The sequence below is a fragment of the Cariama cristata genome, unplaced genomic scaffold, assembly GCF_000690535.1.
Source record: "Cariama cristata isolate BGI_N322 unplaced genomic scaffold, ASM69053v1 scaffold6603, whole genome shotgun sequence".
NCBI classification, from domain to species: Eukaryota; Metazoa; Chordata; class Aves; order Cariamiformes; family Cariamidae; genus Cariama; species Cariama cristata.
The window spans coordinates 1-21,115 of NW_009610037.1; the positions used below are offsets into that span (position 1 = coordinate 1).

Sequence of the window (21,115 nt, forward strand, 5' to 3'; positions counted from 1 at the left end):
TCTCATTACCCTGCTCTGATTTGATTGGTGATACATTAAATTAATTTTTCCCCAAGTTGAGTCTGTTTTGCCCGTGACAGTAATTGGTGAGTGATCTCTCCCTGTCCTTATCCTGACCCAGGAGCCTTTTGTTGTATTTTCTCTCCCCTGTCCAGCTGAGGAGGGCAGCGATAGAGCAGTTTTGGGGGGCACCTTGCCTCCAGCCTGGGTCAACCCACCACAGTTTTAGAAAACAGGTAAACAATACATAACCAGTATGAATCAGATAATTGAAAGGAGCACTCAGGACCTTGAGGGGAGTATAATTTGCAAGGCCAGCAGTACCGTACCAGCAATACCACATAAAGCCAAGATGACCTATATAACAGCATCAGAAATACCAAGTCTGGTATTTCTGATAGGAATATGGGGACAAATAGGGAAAAAGTAATTACAGGCTGCTTTATTTAGTAGGAGACATGAGTGAAGAAAAGCAGGTACAAAGGCGGCAAAAAAGAAGGTCAAGAAATGGTAAAAGAAATAACGACAGCGAAAATGTAGACGTTGACAGACAGTAGTAAGTTGATCTGTAGACACTGGAGGAAAGCCATGTGGAAACCTACCAGACTCTCCACTAGGTTCATGTCTGAAAGACTCAGTGTGGGAGGGTAAGACATGATATAATTCTAAGTCATAGAATTGTAATTTAGTAATAGAAGTGTGTAATTAATAAATAACATAGCCTTCTATATCAGTTATGTCTGACACCTGAATTTTAAAGGGCTCCAGGACAAGAGTCTTCCTGTGACAGATGCAGTTGGACTGGTGTTGCACTCCAGAAGCGCCTACCATGAGGGAAAAGAGGATGCTAAGGAATAGCCCTGAAGCTATGAAGGTCAGTGCCAGTTAATTCAACCTCACTAAGAAACCTCCTGAAAGGTATCTACTCTAGTTACAGTGTATTATAACAATGCCTCGTTTACATGAGAATGTTCACATAATATGAAGATCCAAAGTTTCTACGAGAAACAATAAGAAGCAAATGGAAAATGAAATTACGATTAAGCATCCTTCAGACTGTTGATGCTTCATTTAAGAACATCCCCTGTTGTTCATTATAGGTAGACTTTTAAGGATGCAGATTCATCCAAGAGCAAACACTTTATACAACTCAACCACATATTAAATGTTGCTGTTAGAGTCTTCAGAGCCATCTCCCACACTGCATTCACCTCAGGAGTTCCCAACACAAGAAGGACATGGACCTGTTGGAGCAAGTCCAGAGGAGGCCACCAAGATGGTCAGAGGGTTGGAGCACCTCTGTTGTGAAGACAGGCTGAGAGAGTTGGGGTTGTTCAGCCTGGAGAAGAGAAGGCTCCAGGGAGACCTTAAAGCAGCCTTCCAGTACCTAAAGGGGCCTACAAGAAAGCTGGGGAGGGACTTCTGACAAGGGCCTGGAGTGATAGGACAAGGGGCAATGGGTTTAAACTGGAAGAGGGAAGATTGAGATTAGATATTAGGTGGAAATTCTTCACGGTGAGAAGGGTGAAGCACTGGCATATGTTGCCCAGAGAAGCTGTGGATGCCCCATCCCTGGCAATGTTCAACGGCAGGTTGGATGGGGCTTTGAGTAACCTGGTCTGGTGGAAGGCGTCTCTGCCCATGGCAGGGGGCTTGGAATGAGATGGTCTTTAAGGTGCCTTCCAACCAAACCATCCTATGATTCTATGATTTTGTCAATAACTGTCATTGCCTCACAAAGGTAAGATTTAAGATTGTGTGGCATGTTTCTTTAGCTTTGTGGATGTACTTTACAATCAAGAAAGACACTGCATGGACCTACTCATCCATATTGAATACGTTCAGCATTTATTTGCAGTTACAATTTAATGAATATTAATTGGTACCACATATATGATACCATATTGAATCCATCACACTAACATCTAGTTAGTAGAATAAAATACCAACCTCAAAATATTTGCAGCCCAAAACTATGGAAAATAATTTTTAATAGGATGTAACAAGAAGTTGAAATATTTCTTTTCCTTAAGTAGGACAGGACTTTGGAAAGGGTGGAATTTACACCTTGGGAGCAATTACAACTTTGGCCCAAAAAATTAAGAGAACAGAATACATCAAACTTTGCAGCAAGGTTTTCAGTGTGGGCAGAACCTGTTACAACCTATGCCATGTGCCTTGGTATGCAATGTTTCTATACTTCTCAAGGAGGGGCCATGAACCCATCTCAGGCCCAATATACTTTGATTTGAATAAAAGCCAGTGTATCACATCATGTGCATCAAATGACCGTAGACAATGACTGAGTGCATCTTCGCAATGATTAGCTACACACAGATGCTTCAGTCTAGTCTAATGCACACAGAACCACATATTCACAATCACTCACATACCCACCAGGTACTGAGCAGGTACCTGGAAAAGTAGTAGGCAAGGACTAGGCCACACGACAGAGCTACTCTGATGGGCCAGACCCAGCCTACCGCTGGATCCATCCAAGACAGCTATGGCACTAATGTACATTTGTAGAAAAAGACAATGTAAAAAACCCACTGATGTAGATTTGTATATAAATATAATAATGTACATTGTATATATAAAAATATAGAATGGTAAAGGGCACCTGCAGTATTTTCAGATATTGAAACCCTCAGCATAAATCCAGGAGCAAGGAAAATCCATAGCATACTATCGTGTTTTAACTCATGTGACTTAATGGGAAAAAAAAAATCAAAGAAATACAAGTCCAATAAAAAAAAAAAAAAGTAGAAAAAAGGTATCTCCATATCTCACCTTGCCAGTGATGTTTGTAATCACACATACGTGACAGGGCAATCATCATGGCACAGTAGAGTGGGAGAATTGCTGCACAAAGCCGCCAGCTCTTCCCCCGGCCATTTTCTGTGAAGCAGTGTAACTTTCCAGCTAAGTAGAAGGTGGTAAAGCCAAGGCCTGAAAACGCAACTGGTAAAGAAAAACACATAATTACAGTACTTTGTAATTAACACTGTATGATATTATCCCTTAAGATCCTTTAAGATCTGACAGCAGGATCCTTCTACTGCATAGAAGTCTTGGACTTTTTAGGGTGATATTATGAGCTAAGGTAAGTTGAGAAGACCCACCTGCAAAAAACTGAGTTTCATAATTTGAATGGTGATTCTTGTGTAACCGTATAAATGATGCTGTATAACTTAGTGTTTTAAAAGGATGCAGCAAACTGCCTAGGTAGAGTGTTTTCTTGTTTTGTTTTGCTTTTTTTTAATAAAACAATCATGATCTTACAAACTTTAAAAAAACACAGTTCTTCAGGGGCTGAGTGGGAAAAGGTAGTCTCCCACAAGATCCATGACGTACGTATGTTCTCCACAGCAGTGGTGTTATCTATGCAGCAATGCAAGCAATCGGTCAAGTGAACGCTGCAAAGCAAATCAACATCCTTCTCATAGATACTCAGCTTTCACATAATCTGACATGTCTGCAAACACTCTGGTAGCTCTAGACATTCATCTGTCTGATTGCAATTGAATTTTTTTTTTCCCCTTTAGCTATTTACCTTCTTCCTCCGGGGGAGACGTTGGCTGTGGAAAGAATCCCTGATTCTATTTGCACATTAAATTAAACATTTAGGCAAATTTTTAACTTGAGTCACAAAAGCTCTTTCACACTTAACCTTCAGCACATCTTTCCCAATTTCAGACCAATTCTAAAAAGTTAAGGTTCAAAGCAGAAAAGGATTCAGCCAGTTTTTACTGCAATTGAATTACATTTAAATGAGATTTTTATGTTCCATTAACCTGTTTCTACAGAACATGCACAACTGGCAGTGATGAGAGAACTCAGGCACCACGTTTCTGTACTGAACTTCTTTCTTGTTACAGCTGTTCACCTTCCAGAGAGATACTTGATGGATTTTTTTTTTTTTTAAACATGCATTATAATTTTTTTAAAAAAAACATTTTAACATTTTTTTTTTGCTGTAGGAAAATTAGTGCTGTGGCTGAACAGGTAGCTCTGTGAAACACATCTATTTTCTCCGCAAACGTCATACTGAATTTTGCTCCTGACTGCGGAGATCAAAATAGAACATAAACACATAAATCACAGATAGCAAAATTATAAATATGTATCCAAGCATTTGAAATCTTTTTTCTGACTACCTTTCCACTGTGTGATATCTAAACACCTCTATAAGAGCTAATAGGTCACATTCATAATACATAATTCTGTTCTGATTCTGTTATCAGTGAATTTAACGGTAAAATAATCATCAGTCCTAGGTCAGACATGCATCTTTTTTCTAATCTCTTGCTAGGGCTTTTCAAACGCCCTTCTCCTCATGTTCCAAAACACTGGATGTGATAAAGTAATTATTTTATGTTCTGCTAAGAAACCTACGGGACGGTCAATTTTAGCTGACAGTAGAATGGAGTGGTTTATACTAGACAGCTGTTTGAATGCCATTACTGAAGATTTGCATTTCATCTTCAAACACGCAAGTAAATCACTTCTTTAGACTGGCCATGGCAGAGCAAGAGAATGCTGATTAGTCATCAAAACACTATACCAAACATTGTTTCCTAGCAACTTTTTCAACCAGTGCTGATTCTGTACTTGTCAGAAGACAGTGGGAGGCAAACTTTAAAATATAACAAAAAATCCTGAATAAAAAAAGATTTCTTGCAGACTGAGTTACTTTCTCGTGTACAGACCTTTGAGAGTCATATAAACTTGCTTTGCCTTTCAGACTGTCTATCAGACAAGAAGAAATAATTTCTTCTGACATTTCTGTCATGGTATTCTTGAAATGAATGTATTTTCCTAAGAGTAGCATGTCTTACACAGAAACAGGCTGCGAGATGCAGAGTTGGAGCACCAGGCTACAGCCACCATGGAAAAAATAAATCTATGATCCTGACAACGTATCTCAAAAATTGGAATACTCCTCCTCGCTTTTCAAACATCTTCTCCAACTCTTAGTACCCAGTGTAGACTGACATACTTAAAATACCAAATAACATTTCTTCTTCTTTCCAGTGTAGACTTTCTCTTGTGCCTCACACATTTGCTAGATTGGCCACTGGAATATGACAAAAGACAACACTGCTCTCTTTTGTGCTATTCCTATTACACTAGATAATTTTTGTGGCATTGTCTTTTGTATCAAAGATCTGGAGCTCTTTATAGGGTTTGGTTTTTTTGAGCTCTGACAACACACATTCATATCTGCGTGAGCAGACAGAGGGTTGTGCATTCTGCAAACCTTTGGAACTAGAAACACGTATAAACTTACCCGAGATTGCAAGGACAGGACTTGTCTGCATCATTCCATCTTCCAGTTGAGTAAATGGAGTGAGGAAAAAATCTGTCTTGGATATGCAATATCAAGTGAAATCCTAGAATGAATACTTTCAAATAGTTCTTCTCAAAAATCAGTTTTATTTTCATATTTCCATTTTCTATGTCAGGTTATTGTTTTTTAGATCTTTAGAAGAAAATGAACTGAAATCTGAAGACAGTATTCCCAGGGAGAGGCATCAAGTGCTTGTGGCTTTATTTTCAGGCAATCTACAATGCCTAGCAATTTAAAGGGCTTAAAGAAATATTGCCCAAGCTATAGAGTAGGTGTTCAGTTCACAGAGTCATATTCAGGATTTTTAACATTTGCCGGGCAATTTTACTAGCAATTGTCAGTGTGGTAGACAGCAGCAGCGGATTTAGCTAAATGGGCTTTAGAGCAAACCTTGTGATATTTTTAAAAAATTATTTCCCCAGAATTTGCTTTTTTCAGGATGTGCCACATTTCCAGAAGGAGGTGCTCATGAATGAATATGGAAGTTCAGCAGCATCTATACTTGCACTATACTTGCAGATTTTGCCTTGGGTGTTGATGTGTTCCTCTAAACTAAAGGTCAGGAAGAAAGCAGACTCAAAAACACTCCTCCAGGGGAACTTACACCTAATGTAAGATGGAAGACTAATATAATGATGCTCTAGCTTGTGGCTATGAAACTAATATTTTGCAAAGCAGCTTTACGTTGCAATATTGTAAGATTGACTTCCCTTACCCTGGAGCGTGCACATCCAGAAAGAGCTGCTTGACCCAACAGTCCCAGTGTGTGCAGAGTCAGCAGCAAAGAACACGGAATTAACAGTGGAACACTCTGGGGTGTAGGAGTATCCATTATAAAAGTAACTATATATTCCAAGACAACTTGATTGCTGTGTACTCCATGGAGGCAACTTTGTTTGACAGCTGTATTTTGAAGATGTTGTCAGTCAATAACACGAAGAAAAACAATTCACTCTTCAGGAATCCTGGGCCTATAGCTGCTATTTACTGAAAAACTGGTCACTCAGTAGAACATATTTGAGCAGTTTTTTCCGCACCAGCTAGAGTCAGTACCTCACTGTATCACAAAGAAAATGCAAACACAAACATACACACAGCACATGCCCTAACTTATTACACACTGCCTAACGTTATAATAGAAATTATCATTCTGCATAAGACGGATTCCAAAGAATCAGCAAAGCAACGCTCCTCATCTACACAAATACTTCTGCTAAGTTGGCTTCTTCCCAGATCATAAGAAATTAATACTCTGTTTATATAAAGAAGGCAAGAGCAACATAAAATACCAACCAGCCCTCTTTGGAGACATCGAAACAAATGAAAATAAGAAAATCAGTCTGACGTAGTTTAAAGCAATGTTAACTCAAGATAGATGTTGATGCAAATTCCAGACACAAATATTTAATTAATTTTAAGTGTTGGAAGAGGAGAAAGGAATGAGTCAAACGCACAGTGTGAAGAAATGAGATATTTCAAACAAATTGTGTAGCTAACTCAAATCAAAGTCCTCACACTACAAGTTCCTGAACACAGGAAAACCTCTCCTGAGACAAGCCACATGTTCTGTCACGGCTTGATAAAATGCTGTACATTTTGTGAACGTATCGCAAGACATAAAATGGAGTATTTGCATTGTAGCAGCCCTGAAATCTCTCAGCTGAGACCACGTTACCATTCTTCTAAGTGCTGTGCAAACACTGAGAGGACACTGTCCTACAAAGCTTTGGAACTAAAGATACAAAGGCAAAGGAGGCAAGGTGAAGTGCAGAGAGTGGAAGGGATTTGCTCAGTCAAGGATGAAACCTGGCTCCTGGAGAGCCAAGGTCTGTTCCCTAGCTCGACTCTTGTGCTGCCTCACTGTTCTCTCCCCGCCTTCTGAAAGTTGTTATTGAACTATTCTCTTTAAATAAGGCAACTATGGTTTCTTAAGAAATTAACAGTGATGAAGGGAATTTTGGAATGAAAAGGGAAAAATTTAAGTCTTACTGGAATAGGTGCTATGAGCTAACTTAACAGGGATGAAAGACTTGAAATGAGAGGAAAACACGTTAAGCAACATTTGATTTGTCCCCTTCCTGTTTACTTCCATTTCCTGATCTGCTGATAGCATCAGATAATTGGCTTAGGGCCAGCGGGGCTATTTAAACACCAGTAAAAGTCCTGGATTTGCAAATCTTTGTACCTTTCTGAACAGATTCTGAAGGGAGTTGAGATTCATCGTGCCTGTTACTCATGTTTTGAGTTTCTTTAAAGGAGTCACTGGAATTCACATATAATATCTTTTTGCTGTATTTATATGGTTTTATTTCAAACTATTATCTACAAAGAATCTTTAACAATGCATATGCACTCTCCAGATAATATTAATGGTACTTAGATAGTCTCTTAGTCGTGAATAAACATTAGTTTGAGAAAAATGAGATTAATTTTCATTCCTTTTTATACCTGTTCTGGTTGTTTCGCTTTTTCATAATGTAGACCCACTGGTTATGTAGACCTGCCAGTCAAAGGTGTCTAACTGATTTTGTTTGCAACACGGCTATAAACCATTCAGAGACTGTACTGCAAGTTCTGTCATACGATCCAAGCCAGCAGGTGGTAGAGAGCAAGGACACTGTCTCTCTCTGCTCGTCAAAATGAATTCCCTATTCCCACTCTCAGAATGAGACTTGAATGCCAGTTATACATGGGATCGATTGACTTGAAGTTACCACTTTAAGTCGGTCCAGTTCACAAAGTGTACTGGGGTTTTTCTCTGCAGATAACACTGCCTATTTTGCTTGCTGAATAAGGACTGTTCAAAAGTTCACAGAGTTGGCAGCCAGAAGGGACTAGCTGATCTTTTCATCTGACCTGCCATATATCACATCATTAAGTATGATCCAGTTAGCACCAAAATGTGAGTTTGGATAAAGTGTCATTTTCAGAGAAATAATCTGAAGACAGAGGAGCAGAATTATCTCGGATGCAAGAAGACTTGTAACACCAATCACCTGGTGAAGTTCTTACTGACAAAACCATGATCAAATTGTAAACCATCATCATCATGGGCCATCATCTTCATCTGAGGATCTGATTCAGTAAAACACTTACAATAGAAAGAGAAATATAAACACTGCTATGTAGACAAAAAATCAGTAAGGCTCTCCAACAGCCCTCCTACAAGTAGTGCGGGTCCTGCTTCACAATAATAAAGTACATGGAGGATTGATGCAAGTACTCTGTTTACAAGCACCTATTGATGTAGAAACAAAAGGAAGTATCTGAGTGTGTTTGTTTACTGTTACAGCAATGACACGAGCAAAATATTTCATAGAAAAAAACCAAAAACCTGGCATGCCTTCTGCCCAAGGAGCTCATGTACTAAGCCCTCATCCTGCAATTGGATCAAAGGGTGCAGAATCTTGCCTGCATGGAAAACCTTGAAGAGGATAATGGCACTCTGTAAAGGTACCAGGTCCAAGCCTTGCAGACCTGATGCATGAGCAACAGTAGATGGTAAAAAAATGGAAAAGTGAAAAAAACCAAACAATTGAATAGATTTTTAGAACTAACTGGAGAGCTGTAGACTTCTGTGTGAAGACAAGAAAGTGTTGCTTTGACCTTTATGTCCTAGTGGTTTAGGAATTACCAACTTAAGAGAGTATGGTTTTGTGTACCCTTTTTGTGTAGGTGGAGTACCTGGAACTGCCATTGGAAGGCACATTTTGAAACTATACCACAGTGGTACTTGAAGTATGTCAAAAATTAGCATCCTCTCGGACGTTGTCATTATTGGAATAAATAAAACTACATTAGACTCAATCTTTCAGTTTGTTTCTATCACCTTCTTTAAAAAAAAATATTTCACAGAAGAAATAAGGAGGATGATAGCATCTGGAGACACTGCAGACCCCATCCTGACAGCTGATTCTCTCCAGATAGGGGATCTAGGTGAGTTTAAAAATCCATCTGTACGGACTGAACCAATTACCAAGTTGAAATGCATAAAGTGAGAAACTGTGAACAAGAATCTGATCTAAAGCACCCCAAATAAATTATTCACTAAAAATGTAATTGCTTTTGTGGGTATTTTCTGGAAATTAAACTACCCCATGAGGATCTTCAGCTTCTCAAGTTTTAATGGATGCTTTGCTAAGCACACAATACACGTCTTCTTTGCGCTAAGCAGTTTTTGAGTTGAAGAAAAAATCCTCAACTTATTTAAGAGACAACAAATTATGAAACTGCAAAACAACCATTCAAATTGCCTATGTAACAACCAGAGAAAACGATCCATCTCTTTGTCTGTAATGCTTTATACCTGGAGTGATTACTGTATATTTTCCAAATGAAAACACATACTATTCATCACTGGAATTGCACAGCAGCCTACTGCAATTTTAGCTACGGCTACTAGTGAATGTTTTCAGATTCACACTGTTCAAAGACTGAAATATTTATCTTTCCTGAAGGAAAAACTATGATACTAAATGGCTGCATAAATGTTAATGCTGAAATTCAATTCAAAGAGGATTTTATAGAAGTATAATTCCCAGAGAATGTTTTGAGCTTACTATCACAGGCAAAATATTTTTATTTTTTTTTTTCCAAGTGGGACAATCAATCAGCTTCCCTTTGGCTTAGCTTTATTAATTTCTTTTCACAAAGACAGACAGTTCAGCAGAAGCAACATGAAAAGCACATCACAAAATACAAATATACACAGGGGCTTGGAAAACAAAAAGGAGATATTGGAGACAGAGACATGTTAAAACAAAAATAGACTTACATTATCTGAAAAGCAAGTAACTTGAGTATTAGTGATTAGGTTGTTTTTGCATTACTGTCACGGTGAATTCTTGTGAACCATTTTTGTTTTTTCTGACATGTTTTACTTTCATGCACCTTTCAGGATACCTCGTTACACCTGAAATATCTTAATTGGTCTCATGGTGCACCCCATTGCTACCAAAAAGTGAGAACTAAGTTCTGATTTGTTCAGTTAATGATGCCATTTACAAAAAGTCCTAAAAGTAAACCTGTTCCATAGCCTGCTTTGCCATTTCAGTTGACAGAAACCTTGAACAAATCCCCTTTCTCTGAGAACACAGTACAGACAAGCCTAAAAGGACTCAGATTGTGGAATTACTTTGAAGGGGAGTCAGCACTCATGCACTAATCAAAGCAGTCTTAGCATTAATATGAGCTACAAAAGACTGACTTGTAAGCTCAACTATAATCATACAACAGTATCAGACTAGAAAGACACCTTTCTCTGCAAGGTATGTTTTTTCCTCTTTACTCACTGCCAAGATCTCCATGCTTCTCAGTTCCATTTGGTGAAATTAGGTCCAGCCAAATACCACCACCAAAATGGTATCAGATAGAAATGTAGGACAGAATAACATCAGGATGCAGCTGGTCCTTGAAGACACCGATGATGGTGCTGCTCTAGTGTGGTCCCTGGCTAATGCACTCTTCTCCTTACAGGCATCCAGAATACCAACTGTTGACTGAATTTTTTTGTTAGATCAGATGTGCATCCCTTTATAAAATAAAATCGTGATACTATACCTCTAGTTTCTTGAGAAAAAAAATTAAAAAACTGAGATAAGAGTTGCCAGGTTAATTCGAACAGGTCAGTACTAATTAAACAGCTAGTATCCTGTCAATTTTCAATAACCAGAGAATAAATTTCTCTTTCTGCTAGACCTTAGCGTGAATACAGTATCTAGCCACGAGCTTTAGATCATCAGCTCTCCAACTCTAATGTAAATTATTGTCAATGAGGAATTTATGAGGTATCTAACTACAAATAAACTGTCAGGAGCAATTTTTTCTTTCCGGTTCAACATTGGAATATACCAAGTCCCACACATTGGATCAGGGTAGTTTGTTCCTTCCTGCTTTGCCATACATAGGTCATCGGTAGTATCCTTGATAACAGATTGCATCCTGCTCAACTACTTCTTCCATTCACCATGCCAGGTGTTTGTATCAATCTTTTAGGGATATGCATTTCATTTAAAATTTGTTTGAAGTGAATTGGCATGAAAATACAGGACAGTATGTACAATATGGTTAAAAGACATGTTGAAGAACACCTTGATGGACAGAAAATTTTTACAGTGAAGGGCTGGAATCCTTCTGTCAAACACACGATGCAGCATGGTAGGCAGTGTCAAGGAGTTTGTTGGATTATACCAGTGTTAGTACTGCCTGCAAATAATGCTCCTAAATACTTCAAAAAGAAACTAAGGAAACCACAAGACTATGCAGAGCCAGAGCAATAAAGGTTATATAGAAGATCTGACTAGTGATAGGACAAGAGGAAACAGTCTCAAGTTGTGCCAGGGGAGGTTCAGGTTGGATATTAGGAAGAGCTTCTTCACTGTAAGAGTCATTCAGCATTGGAATGGGGTCCCCAGGGAGGTGGTGGACTCACCATCCCTGGAGGTGTTTAAAAAAAGCTTAGATGTGGCGCTTCGAGACGTGGTTTAGTGGGCATGGTGGTGTCAGGTATACGGTTGGACTTGATGATCCTTGAGGTCTCTTCCAACCATAATGATTCTATGATTCTATGATTCTATCTCTGCTTCTCTTTTCGCAGGAATAGGAAAATGTTATTTATTCCTGCTACGCTGCAAAGTGCAAAGCTATGAAGCCTGAACTATCCACCATTTGCAAGAGCAACTTATCATTGGGGGGTTTATGTAAAGAAGGAGGGTTTGAGGGGAAAAGGCAAGCGATCTGAAGCCTTCTTCAACCACACTTTAAGTAGCTAAGCAAACCAGGGCACCAAGAGGAGAGTGGATGCACAGCTACATTATACCATCACTGAATTCAATGCAGAGCTCCAAACTTTTAAATAACTCTCTTCAGATAAACTTTTAAATAACTCTCTTCAAAGAACCAGGGACTGGAAAGTGGGTATCTTTCTTTCCAATTCAGTCTAGATCCTCTGAAGACAGCAAAAATAGAATTGCTGCCCATTCTGGAATACATAGTTGAATTGGGATTAATCTCTTTAATAACACAGACAAAAGGAGAAAATATATTACCATACACTACCATTAAAAAAAAAAGTTATTGTGTTAAATGCAACAGCGTAAAAGACAATGCATAGAACAGGTTTGCTAGGTAGGATAAATACCAATGAGGAACCACTGTTTTACACTGACATGATATCATGTATTAAAAACCCACATTCTTTTTTTTAATTCATGAAAAATAGAAAGTCTTTTGAAGGTATGATGAGACATATACATAATCTGAACCTCAAACAGACTACCAAGAACTGATTTATTATTAGAGCTGGAAAACTAAGTTTAAGTAGTTCATCTCACAAGTCCCTCATGAATTCAAAGAGCCTTTGTTACTGAGTACCGAGAGGTAAATATGTCAGAGAAGAGGTAAAAGCATTAAACACAACCATTCCTGAGTATACTTACAGTTTGAATTAAGAAGCCAATAAACCCCACAGGAGATTTTTTTTTTTTTGCTTGCATATCTAAGAAATCCATTCCTTATTTCCCTGGATTCTTCTTTAAGAGGATGAAATATTTCAGAAAGACACTGCCATACAGCTGTTAATGAAGAGATTTATCTTGAAAATAGGAGAGTAGCAGCAATTACTGCCAAAAAACCTGTGGCTTGTAGTTCATCTGTTACTTAAAATGTTCACTTTAAACTGAAGGAAATATGATTATCCTCCATGAAATTGCCAGCTGAAGATAATTAACAGTTCAAATTTAGGTACCCAACTATAATTACATGTACTGCAGTAATATTTTATATAAATTATCACAGAATAGCAAACAATTGTATTGAAATTCAATAATTTCTTCACTCCAAAGCACATAAATAATTTTAATTTTTCAAACAAATGATTGGCTTTTAAAATGTAAAAATCTTTTCATTTTTACAATTGACTAATTTCAATTATTTAATGAAAAAGAAGAGGAAGAGCTAGCTGTCCTATCACTCTCAAGACATAATATTTTCCAGTCTCCTTTTTTCTTTTTAGTGGCACAGCAAGACACACCACAAATACTACATTCATTCAATTAGTGCTTTATCAAGCAAATCTGGTGCAAGCATGAACTGCATAATCAGCTTCGATATCATCAGAGACGGCAACTCCTCAGGGGTAATACAACGGTAATGCACTATACAGTGACAAACAACACTGAATGGAACAGTTAATTGTGGAGATAAAGAGAAAATAAAATATTAACCAATCAGCCAGTCAACAGCAAAGGTGCTATTTTTTTAAGAACTGTCATAGTAGTCCTTACCTGTCTAAGGTGACAACACAAACCAAGAAGGCTCCTAGTCTGACTGTCAGAGACTTTATAACTGTTTTAGAGAAGGAAAAAAACCCAAGAGGTTTCTCTCTCCTTCCCCCAAAACCAAGGAATGGACTGAACAGAAAACTAATTTAGGAGTAACCTTGAGAATGCTTTCTGCCCAAATAAGCAGAGTTTAGCTAGGAGGAATGGGACACATCCAAACAAATGCAGACACTTCTATGTGAACCGGTTGTCGAGACTATAATTGCTAGAGATAAATAGGCATTTGCAAAGTATGCCATATAATGTTTTTTGGTAACAGAATCAAGCCCAGATCCATCAATAGGCACATCCAAATTATACTCCTGTTCCTCATATTTAACTCCTACCCATTACTTAGCTTACTGCAAGAGGCATTCCCTGGATACAGTGATACTGTCGTCTTCACTCAGAGCCTAGCCTCCTTGCCATACTAAACAGTACCAGAAAGTGATATAGTATTTTATCGCTTGATAACATAAATATCTTCTAACCCTTGCCTTTAGACTTTTTTGTTATTTACAGCAACTAGTAGTTCCATTTTTCTAAACAGGATCTTGCTGTGTTCATCAACACAAACTTACTGATTTCAAGCAAGTAATGAAGGAAGACAGCCAGAGCAGGGAAGGTGGAGAATGGAATGGAATGGAATAGACTGGAACAGAATATTTTCAGTTGCAAGGGATCTACAATTATCTAGTCCAACTGCCTGACTACTTCAAGGCTGACCAAAAGTTAAGCAAATTATTAAGGGCGTTGTCCAAATGCCTCTTAAATGCTGACAGTCTTGGGGCACTGAACACCTCTCTAGGAAGCCTGTTCCAGTGTTTGACCACCCTCTTCATAAAGAAATGGTTCCTAATGTCCAGTCTAAACCTCCCCTGGTGCAGCTCTGAACCATTCCCACGCATCCTATCATTGGATACCGGGGAGAAGATGTCAGCAAAGACGACAGGCTAATACAATGAAGACTGAAATGGCTAATTATATGATAAAGAACTTCTTGTCTCACTGAGCACCCTTCACCAGTTCAAATCATATTTAGTCCCAAGTGCCATGGAAATGCTGTGATATCAAAAATATCTGGTCAACCACTCTGATTTCTATTTTCTGATTAACTCCCTCAGCAAAATCCTCCAAAGGTTTTTTTCTTCCCTCCTTCTCACCCACAAGTGCATTTTTTTAAAAAAGACCTCCTATGCTATTATCCACTGGCAGTTTCACCCATAAGTCCAACTTAAATTGCCTTCCAACATGATCGGAAACTTCCAACATAATCACTCTCAAAATGTTTCTGGTTCTTTAAACAGAATGTAGGAACCCCAGAGAGAGAGACTTCTAAAACCCCTGTCTTAGTTCAGGTTGAAACAAGTGAAAACTGAAAGTCTTAAGAGAAAATCACCAGAGAAATCCATTGATTGCAACAAAGCAGTATTTGTTTTTAAAATATTTTGCATAAACACTTTCTGTGTACTTTTTATTAGACAAAATACTGACTTCATTTTTTGCTGTCTGCTGCAGAAAGGGAGGGAAAAAAATTTGCCTACTTACTTATCTGTAATAGCTAGTGCTTTCTATGTAGAACTGACAGTAATAGTAAAAGCCAAATGAGTCTTTCTGCAGATGTTCTGTACTTTTCTCTGGCATAAATAATATGCTTGATTTCCTGCATCTATCTCATAGTTTTTATCTCAAGAGACTTTTGATATCCCCTTGTTTTCAAGAGACCTAAATTAATGTTTTCAGAAATCTTTATGACCGAGATTTCTGCAAATTGATAAATCAATCAGCCACCTCTAAAGAAAGGTGCCTAGCATTTTAACTTTCTAATTCAATTTCAAAGTTTTTATTGATGTATTTTTCTTTTGCTTACAGCAGAATTATAGTTGATACTCTTGCTTTCATTGAAATAATTCTGGACTGACTCAAGGTTATTTGCATTACAAGAACCTGTACTTACATGAGTCAGCTCTATCAGTCTTGCTGCTCAAAAGGATCTTGAGTCAATCAGTAGCATTTGGAGACTGATCACAACTAGTACTTGTGGAGTGGAAAACACACGCCCCAACTCATGAAGGTGACCACCCTGTAGACAGATTTAAAGTCCCCATGGAAACAGAATGGTTGGGTTTACTTCCAAGTAGCTCTAGTCTAGGCAGAACACTCTCATACATATTCTGGGTTATTCTTATCGTGGGTTCTTATCATGGGCCACACCATGATGTGAAACACAGTGCTACAGGTGAGGACTGTCATAACACTGTCTTCAACAGCGTATGCCTGATCAGAATGAAAATGCTGCCACAGAAAGTCTTATCCTTAGTAAGACATAGAAAAATAGCCTATCAAGATTAAGCGCAAGGACTGCTCCTAGCATTCAGTCCTGATCAAACCTAAGATAAATGTTTCACAGTTGATGGGACTGGGGGGCAAATTCACACACAAATATCAGCTTCTAGTTCGCAAAACAGGAATTCTGACTAGACCTATGATTCTCTATTTTCTTCTTGGCAGAGAAGGATGAAGGGATAGCCTTCACTAGTCCTGGGTTTGACCTTAAATTAGAGTTAGAAGAGAGCAAAGAAACATGTTTATGCAGGGAATACAATGAACATGCAATCAAGCCATGGTTTTCCTTGGGCTATTTATCTGCTTCTCATATACAGTGCAGTAGCCAAGCTTCTCTTACCTCTGAAGTGCTGCCTAAAACATCCCACTGTCGAGCTCATCTACCTCTAAGAAATCTCCATACTGAAGGATATATTACTAAGGAAGAGCTAACCACACATCTGATTTAGAAACATCTCTACATTTGGTTTATTCTTACACAGAAACGCTACACAAAACCATACCGAATGAGTTTCAAAGTTTGATGTCAGCGCTATGCTGCAATTGCAATTTCAAGGAATCTCAGTATTGTGATTGTAATGAGACTTCTTCCTTAAAGATGGTCAGAAATTGATGTGTCAGCATCCTCTGAGTTGAGTTGATAGCCATCCATTTTCAAATTAGTCTTGAGCTTTCTGACCCATTTCACTCCAGAGAACTGTCACTGAACAGATGTCACTTCACAGATGAAAACTGATGTTTAGATCTACAGTGTAACTCAAAGTCATTTTAACTGAAAAGGTCAGTCAGAAGAACAATGAATGGTCTTAGCTTTACATATAGCTAAAGTCTACAACATCACAACAAAGTCCTCTGCAGGCTGTGAAACCAAATATATGCCTTAAGTTTAGCTTATGAACTTTACCTGAAACGTTAAAGTTCAGCAAGAGAAAAGGGAGAATTAGACTGAAAGTTAACTAAGCTTCTTCCCTACACAGATAAAAGCAAACTGAATAGCTATTAATAACCAAGAAACAGCAATAGCTGCTGGGAAAACTGGTTTATCAAAGCTAAGCTCAGAGACTTACTCATACTTCCAACTCACTTTTTAACTTCAGCTCTGCTGCACTTGAAGGAGAACCATGTTGACTCAGAGAGTCATTCATTCTGTTCCTCATTAATGACCCAGGATTCAAGATGATTCCATGGTTTTGCTTACTCTCCTCTGAAGTCTCACTCTACGCTTGAGTTCCCTGCATGATCTGGTCTCCAGATTAGCAAAAGCCCCATCATTTCCCCCTATTTGGTATCCTGTGTGAATCACAAATTACAGTGGACTGCAAGTCAGCAAATAGCAGTCCTGAGATCAAGAAAGCAACAGGCTTATCTGGTACAATTTCTGATTTTTCATGCAGTCCTTGGCATTGCTAAATAATGTTACCATGAAGAATCACATTACTTTCGGCTTTTCTTCCAGAAGGTCCGTTGAATTTTGCTAGATAGCAGAGAGATATAACATCTCATGCTTACGTTCTTTTAGTCATTTTAAAGAAAAAGGCTGGGTGCTGGTGAGAAGCAAAGAGCTCTTACATGGCTTGGAAGTAAGCCTACTGTTTGCAGAGAAACTGATGGAAAGATAAGGACCTTTCCTTTCACCTTAAGATTTGGTATATTCTCAGACAGGTAAGTGGGAAGCATTGACAAAGATGAATAGCATACCTGCATGGCTATACCTTTTCATAAAGAAAATAGGCGGATAAATAGCCACCTTGTTTATCCCAATAATATGCACTATAGCTGCTTGATAAACTGGCACTTGAGGCAGTTTATACTGAAACTCTCGACAGCTTGTGGAAATTAACTGCTGATTCTTCCTAGAAAAAGGGTGGAGCACAGACCTTCAGCATTCACCTTCTCTGCACTGCATAAGGGAACTATCTCCTGAGTACCGCCTCTAGAGTTGGGCATACTGCCATTCCTGGACAAGATGGGATGCTCTGTAAGGGATGAGGTTGGTGATGCACATGGCCATTTCCCCTACTGCCACCTGCATTCAATGACTAACATCAAATGCAAATACCAACAGTAATACTAGCTTTCCAGTAGAGATTCTTTCATTCTGTGAGGAGCCTTACTAAAGAGCAGTCATAAGAAGCTAACATAGAAACTCCAGTTCTGGGAAAGTTGTCAATGCTAGAGGGAAAGGCATGCATATTCCTAAAATCTGTAGGATGTGGGAGCTGACCTTGCTCACAAAGGAAGAAATGTTAATGCAGTGAAAAAAGTCAGCTGGGATTCCGCTCTTCTTATTCAAAGATAGGGCTGGGGGATCTCTGCAGAAGAATTTGTCTTATATATTCTTAAACTCGTTACATCAGATTGAGCAATTACTGCTGTCATTCATAATGGAATCTGGCTACTTAAAGTAGGAAATTACTATTCAGGACTGGTCTGAAGATGTAATCTCATTTATTATGCCAGCAGAAAAGGGTAACCAATTACTTTTTTCCTATTGCTGTTTGTCCTTCCTCTCTTAGAGACACTGTTCTTTCTCCCAACGAATAAGCACAGATGACCTCATATCCAGTATTCTTATAACACGCTTATCCTACTTTTAATATAAACAGAAACCACAGTGTGTAACATGCTCCACTGGCAATGTTGTCTTAACGCTATACTAAAGCGCATAGTAGGTTTTAAGATCTTAATTCCTCGGTCACTGCTCCCATTAACCCTGTTTGCTGATGTAGTAATGATGACTATTAATAGATTAGAATTCTCTAGGCAATTCAGTTCTGGCATTGATTTTGATCACAGCAAGATTATGCCCTATGTTGGAAATGGATGTTTACCTTGATTTGCGATGAGTTTATATTTGCAAAGGCTCATCCTGAATAATGAAACCGTGAAAAATCAATTCTTCATGATGTTGCAACCAGTTACAACCTTGCAAATCTGGCCACTGAAGACATCAGTTACATTAGCAGTGACGTATTACCACCTAGGTCATATTCGTAATAAAAAGTGCAATTTATTAAAAATAAACAGTGAAAGGAACTGTTTCTTCGAAAAACATGAATTCCGTATAAAAACAGGGTCAACCAATACGTAAAAGTTGAGTGTTTACGTACTATTTACCATCTTGTCTATGAAGACTGTAAGTGCAAACTATAGCTTGAAAGGCAGAGAAAATAATTTTCTTCTTTACTTCTAAAGGGCCATTATCCTCTCAAACATATCAAGACACTTTCATTCATCAAGGAGGTAATTAAAAAACATATGACATAACAGTCACTGTTATCATCCCCACAACCAAATACTCTGATTATATGCTTCATTTCAGATTTCTGATTAAATGCTCTGATTTCTTCAGCTGTATCCAACAGTAATCGCTACAACTGTTTTTCAGCCAATATAACACAAAGAAGAAAAAAACAAAAGAAAAACACACACAGAGGAAATAAGAGCTCTTGTACAGCACTATGTTAACATTCACTCTGGAAGCTGTACAAATCAAATTGAGATGTTACCACAAAATAATTTCTTCAAACTTTGATTTTTCCTTGCAAAAAGGAACCTCTGGAATCAATAAAGGTTTCTATTAAAAAAAAGATCAATGCCACAATTTAGCCAAAAATCAACTTTGCAAACTGATTCATGTCACTAAATTGCAGCTACAAAAATAAAATCACAGAAGTATTTTATTTATTTTGCTGCAAGTACAGCACTTTTATACAGAAAATGTTTGCTTTCTTTTTTTATTGATTTTATTCCCATTAATCTATCCAATCCAACATGAAACTGTAAGTTTAATTATCTCCGTATCCTCTGTGTTATTCAATTGACCAGTTTTTATCAAGTTTGTTTTTCAGTCAGTTGATGTGAAATCCACTAGCATCAATTGGGAACTTTCTGTCCGGGATCAATAGCCAACATGAATCTCCTGAAGTTCAACCCAGAAAAGTGCAAAGTCCTGTACTGGGGGAGGTAAAGCCAAACTCTCCTCAGCAATACCCAGCCAAAGGAGAAGAGACAATGGGCACAAAGTGAAGTACAGGAAATTGCATTTAAACTTAAGAAACAGCATTTTCACTGTGAGGGTGGTCAAACACTGGAATAGGTTTCCCTATGAGAAAGGTCATGGAACCTCCGTATTCAGTTACGTGCAAAACTCAACTGGACACCATCCTGAGGAACCTACTCTCATTGACCCTCCTTTGAGCAGCAGGTTGGGACTTGACGATTACTGGAGGTACCTTCAACCTAACAATTCTGTGAATCAAAGTATAAGCTGATACGAACCAGACTAACAAATTATTATTCATTTATTGATAGCAGACACATCAATTTCAAGACGCATATATGTGTATTCATGACAATCAGGGGCTTGATCTGCCACCGACTACCAATACTAAGCAGTACAGGCTCCAAGGAGGTTAAATTAAACTCTCACCAAGCCATTCTTTTTTTCTTCCGCACAAAGGTATCAAAACCCATTTCATGCAACTTCCTCAAATCTATAACAGCAATCCCTTAGCTGAAAAACATAGCTTAAATAGTTCTGATCAATTCAGAAATAACACATTTAAAAATAGTCACTAAATAAAACTAAGGCCAAAACTCTGGCAATTGCAATCTGCTTGCAAGTGTTTTGAGCAGAATAAGAGCCTAAAGGGAGTTATACCATGATGAATTAATCACTTCCTCTAAGAAAGCAAACAAGGTCAAGAATTCAGCATTTCATTCACACAGGATTTTTGGTGTTTCTAAATAAAATGTGTTGCATTACTAGTATTTACCCATACTTGCCTGTACAAGGACTTCATTACTACAGTCATGTCAGAGTATAAGATATCTGTCTAGGAATTTATTGTTTAATTTTTTTTTAACATAAACAACCTATTTTACTGAACAATAATTTAAGCAAGTCTGTATGGCTGAGTTGCTGCTTTTTTCTAAGAAAGTTTCAGGAGATAATCCATTCAGAAATCATTTACGTGGCAAGCAGATCAGAATACAATACTATGGGTTTTGCTGCTGTTGCAAAGCTGTATTTACATCAGAATGGTCTATTATTTGTTGAGCTGAGATATCCAATAGGTCTCTGAACACACTCTTT

The 21,115-nt window shown here is 38.1% G+C and overlaps 1 protein-coding gene across 1 annotated transcript in view; it reads right to left on the minus strand.

Annotated features, from left to right (window-relative positions):
• Positions 1 to 500: 500 nt before the first annotated feature.
• LOC104159746 (phosphatidate phosphatase PPAPDC1A-like) overlaps positions 501 to 21,115 on the minus strand; it is a 41,115-nt gene continuing 20,500 nt past the window's right edge. The window contains exons 6-7 of the mRNA XM_009697739.1: positions 2,794 to 2,964; positions 501 to 625 (exon numbers count right to left, since the gene is read on the minus strand). Coding sequence (XP_009696041.1) covers positions 501 to 625; positions 2,794 to 2,964 — 296 coding nt within the window. The remainder of the gene's footprint in view (positions 626 to 2,793; positions 2,965 to 21,115) is intronic.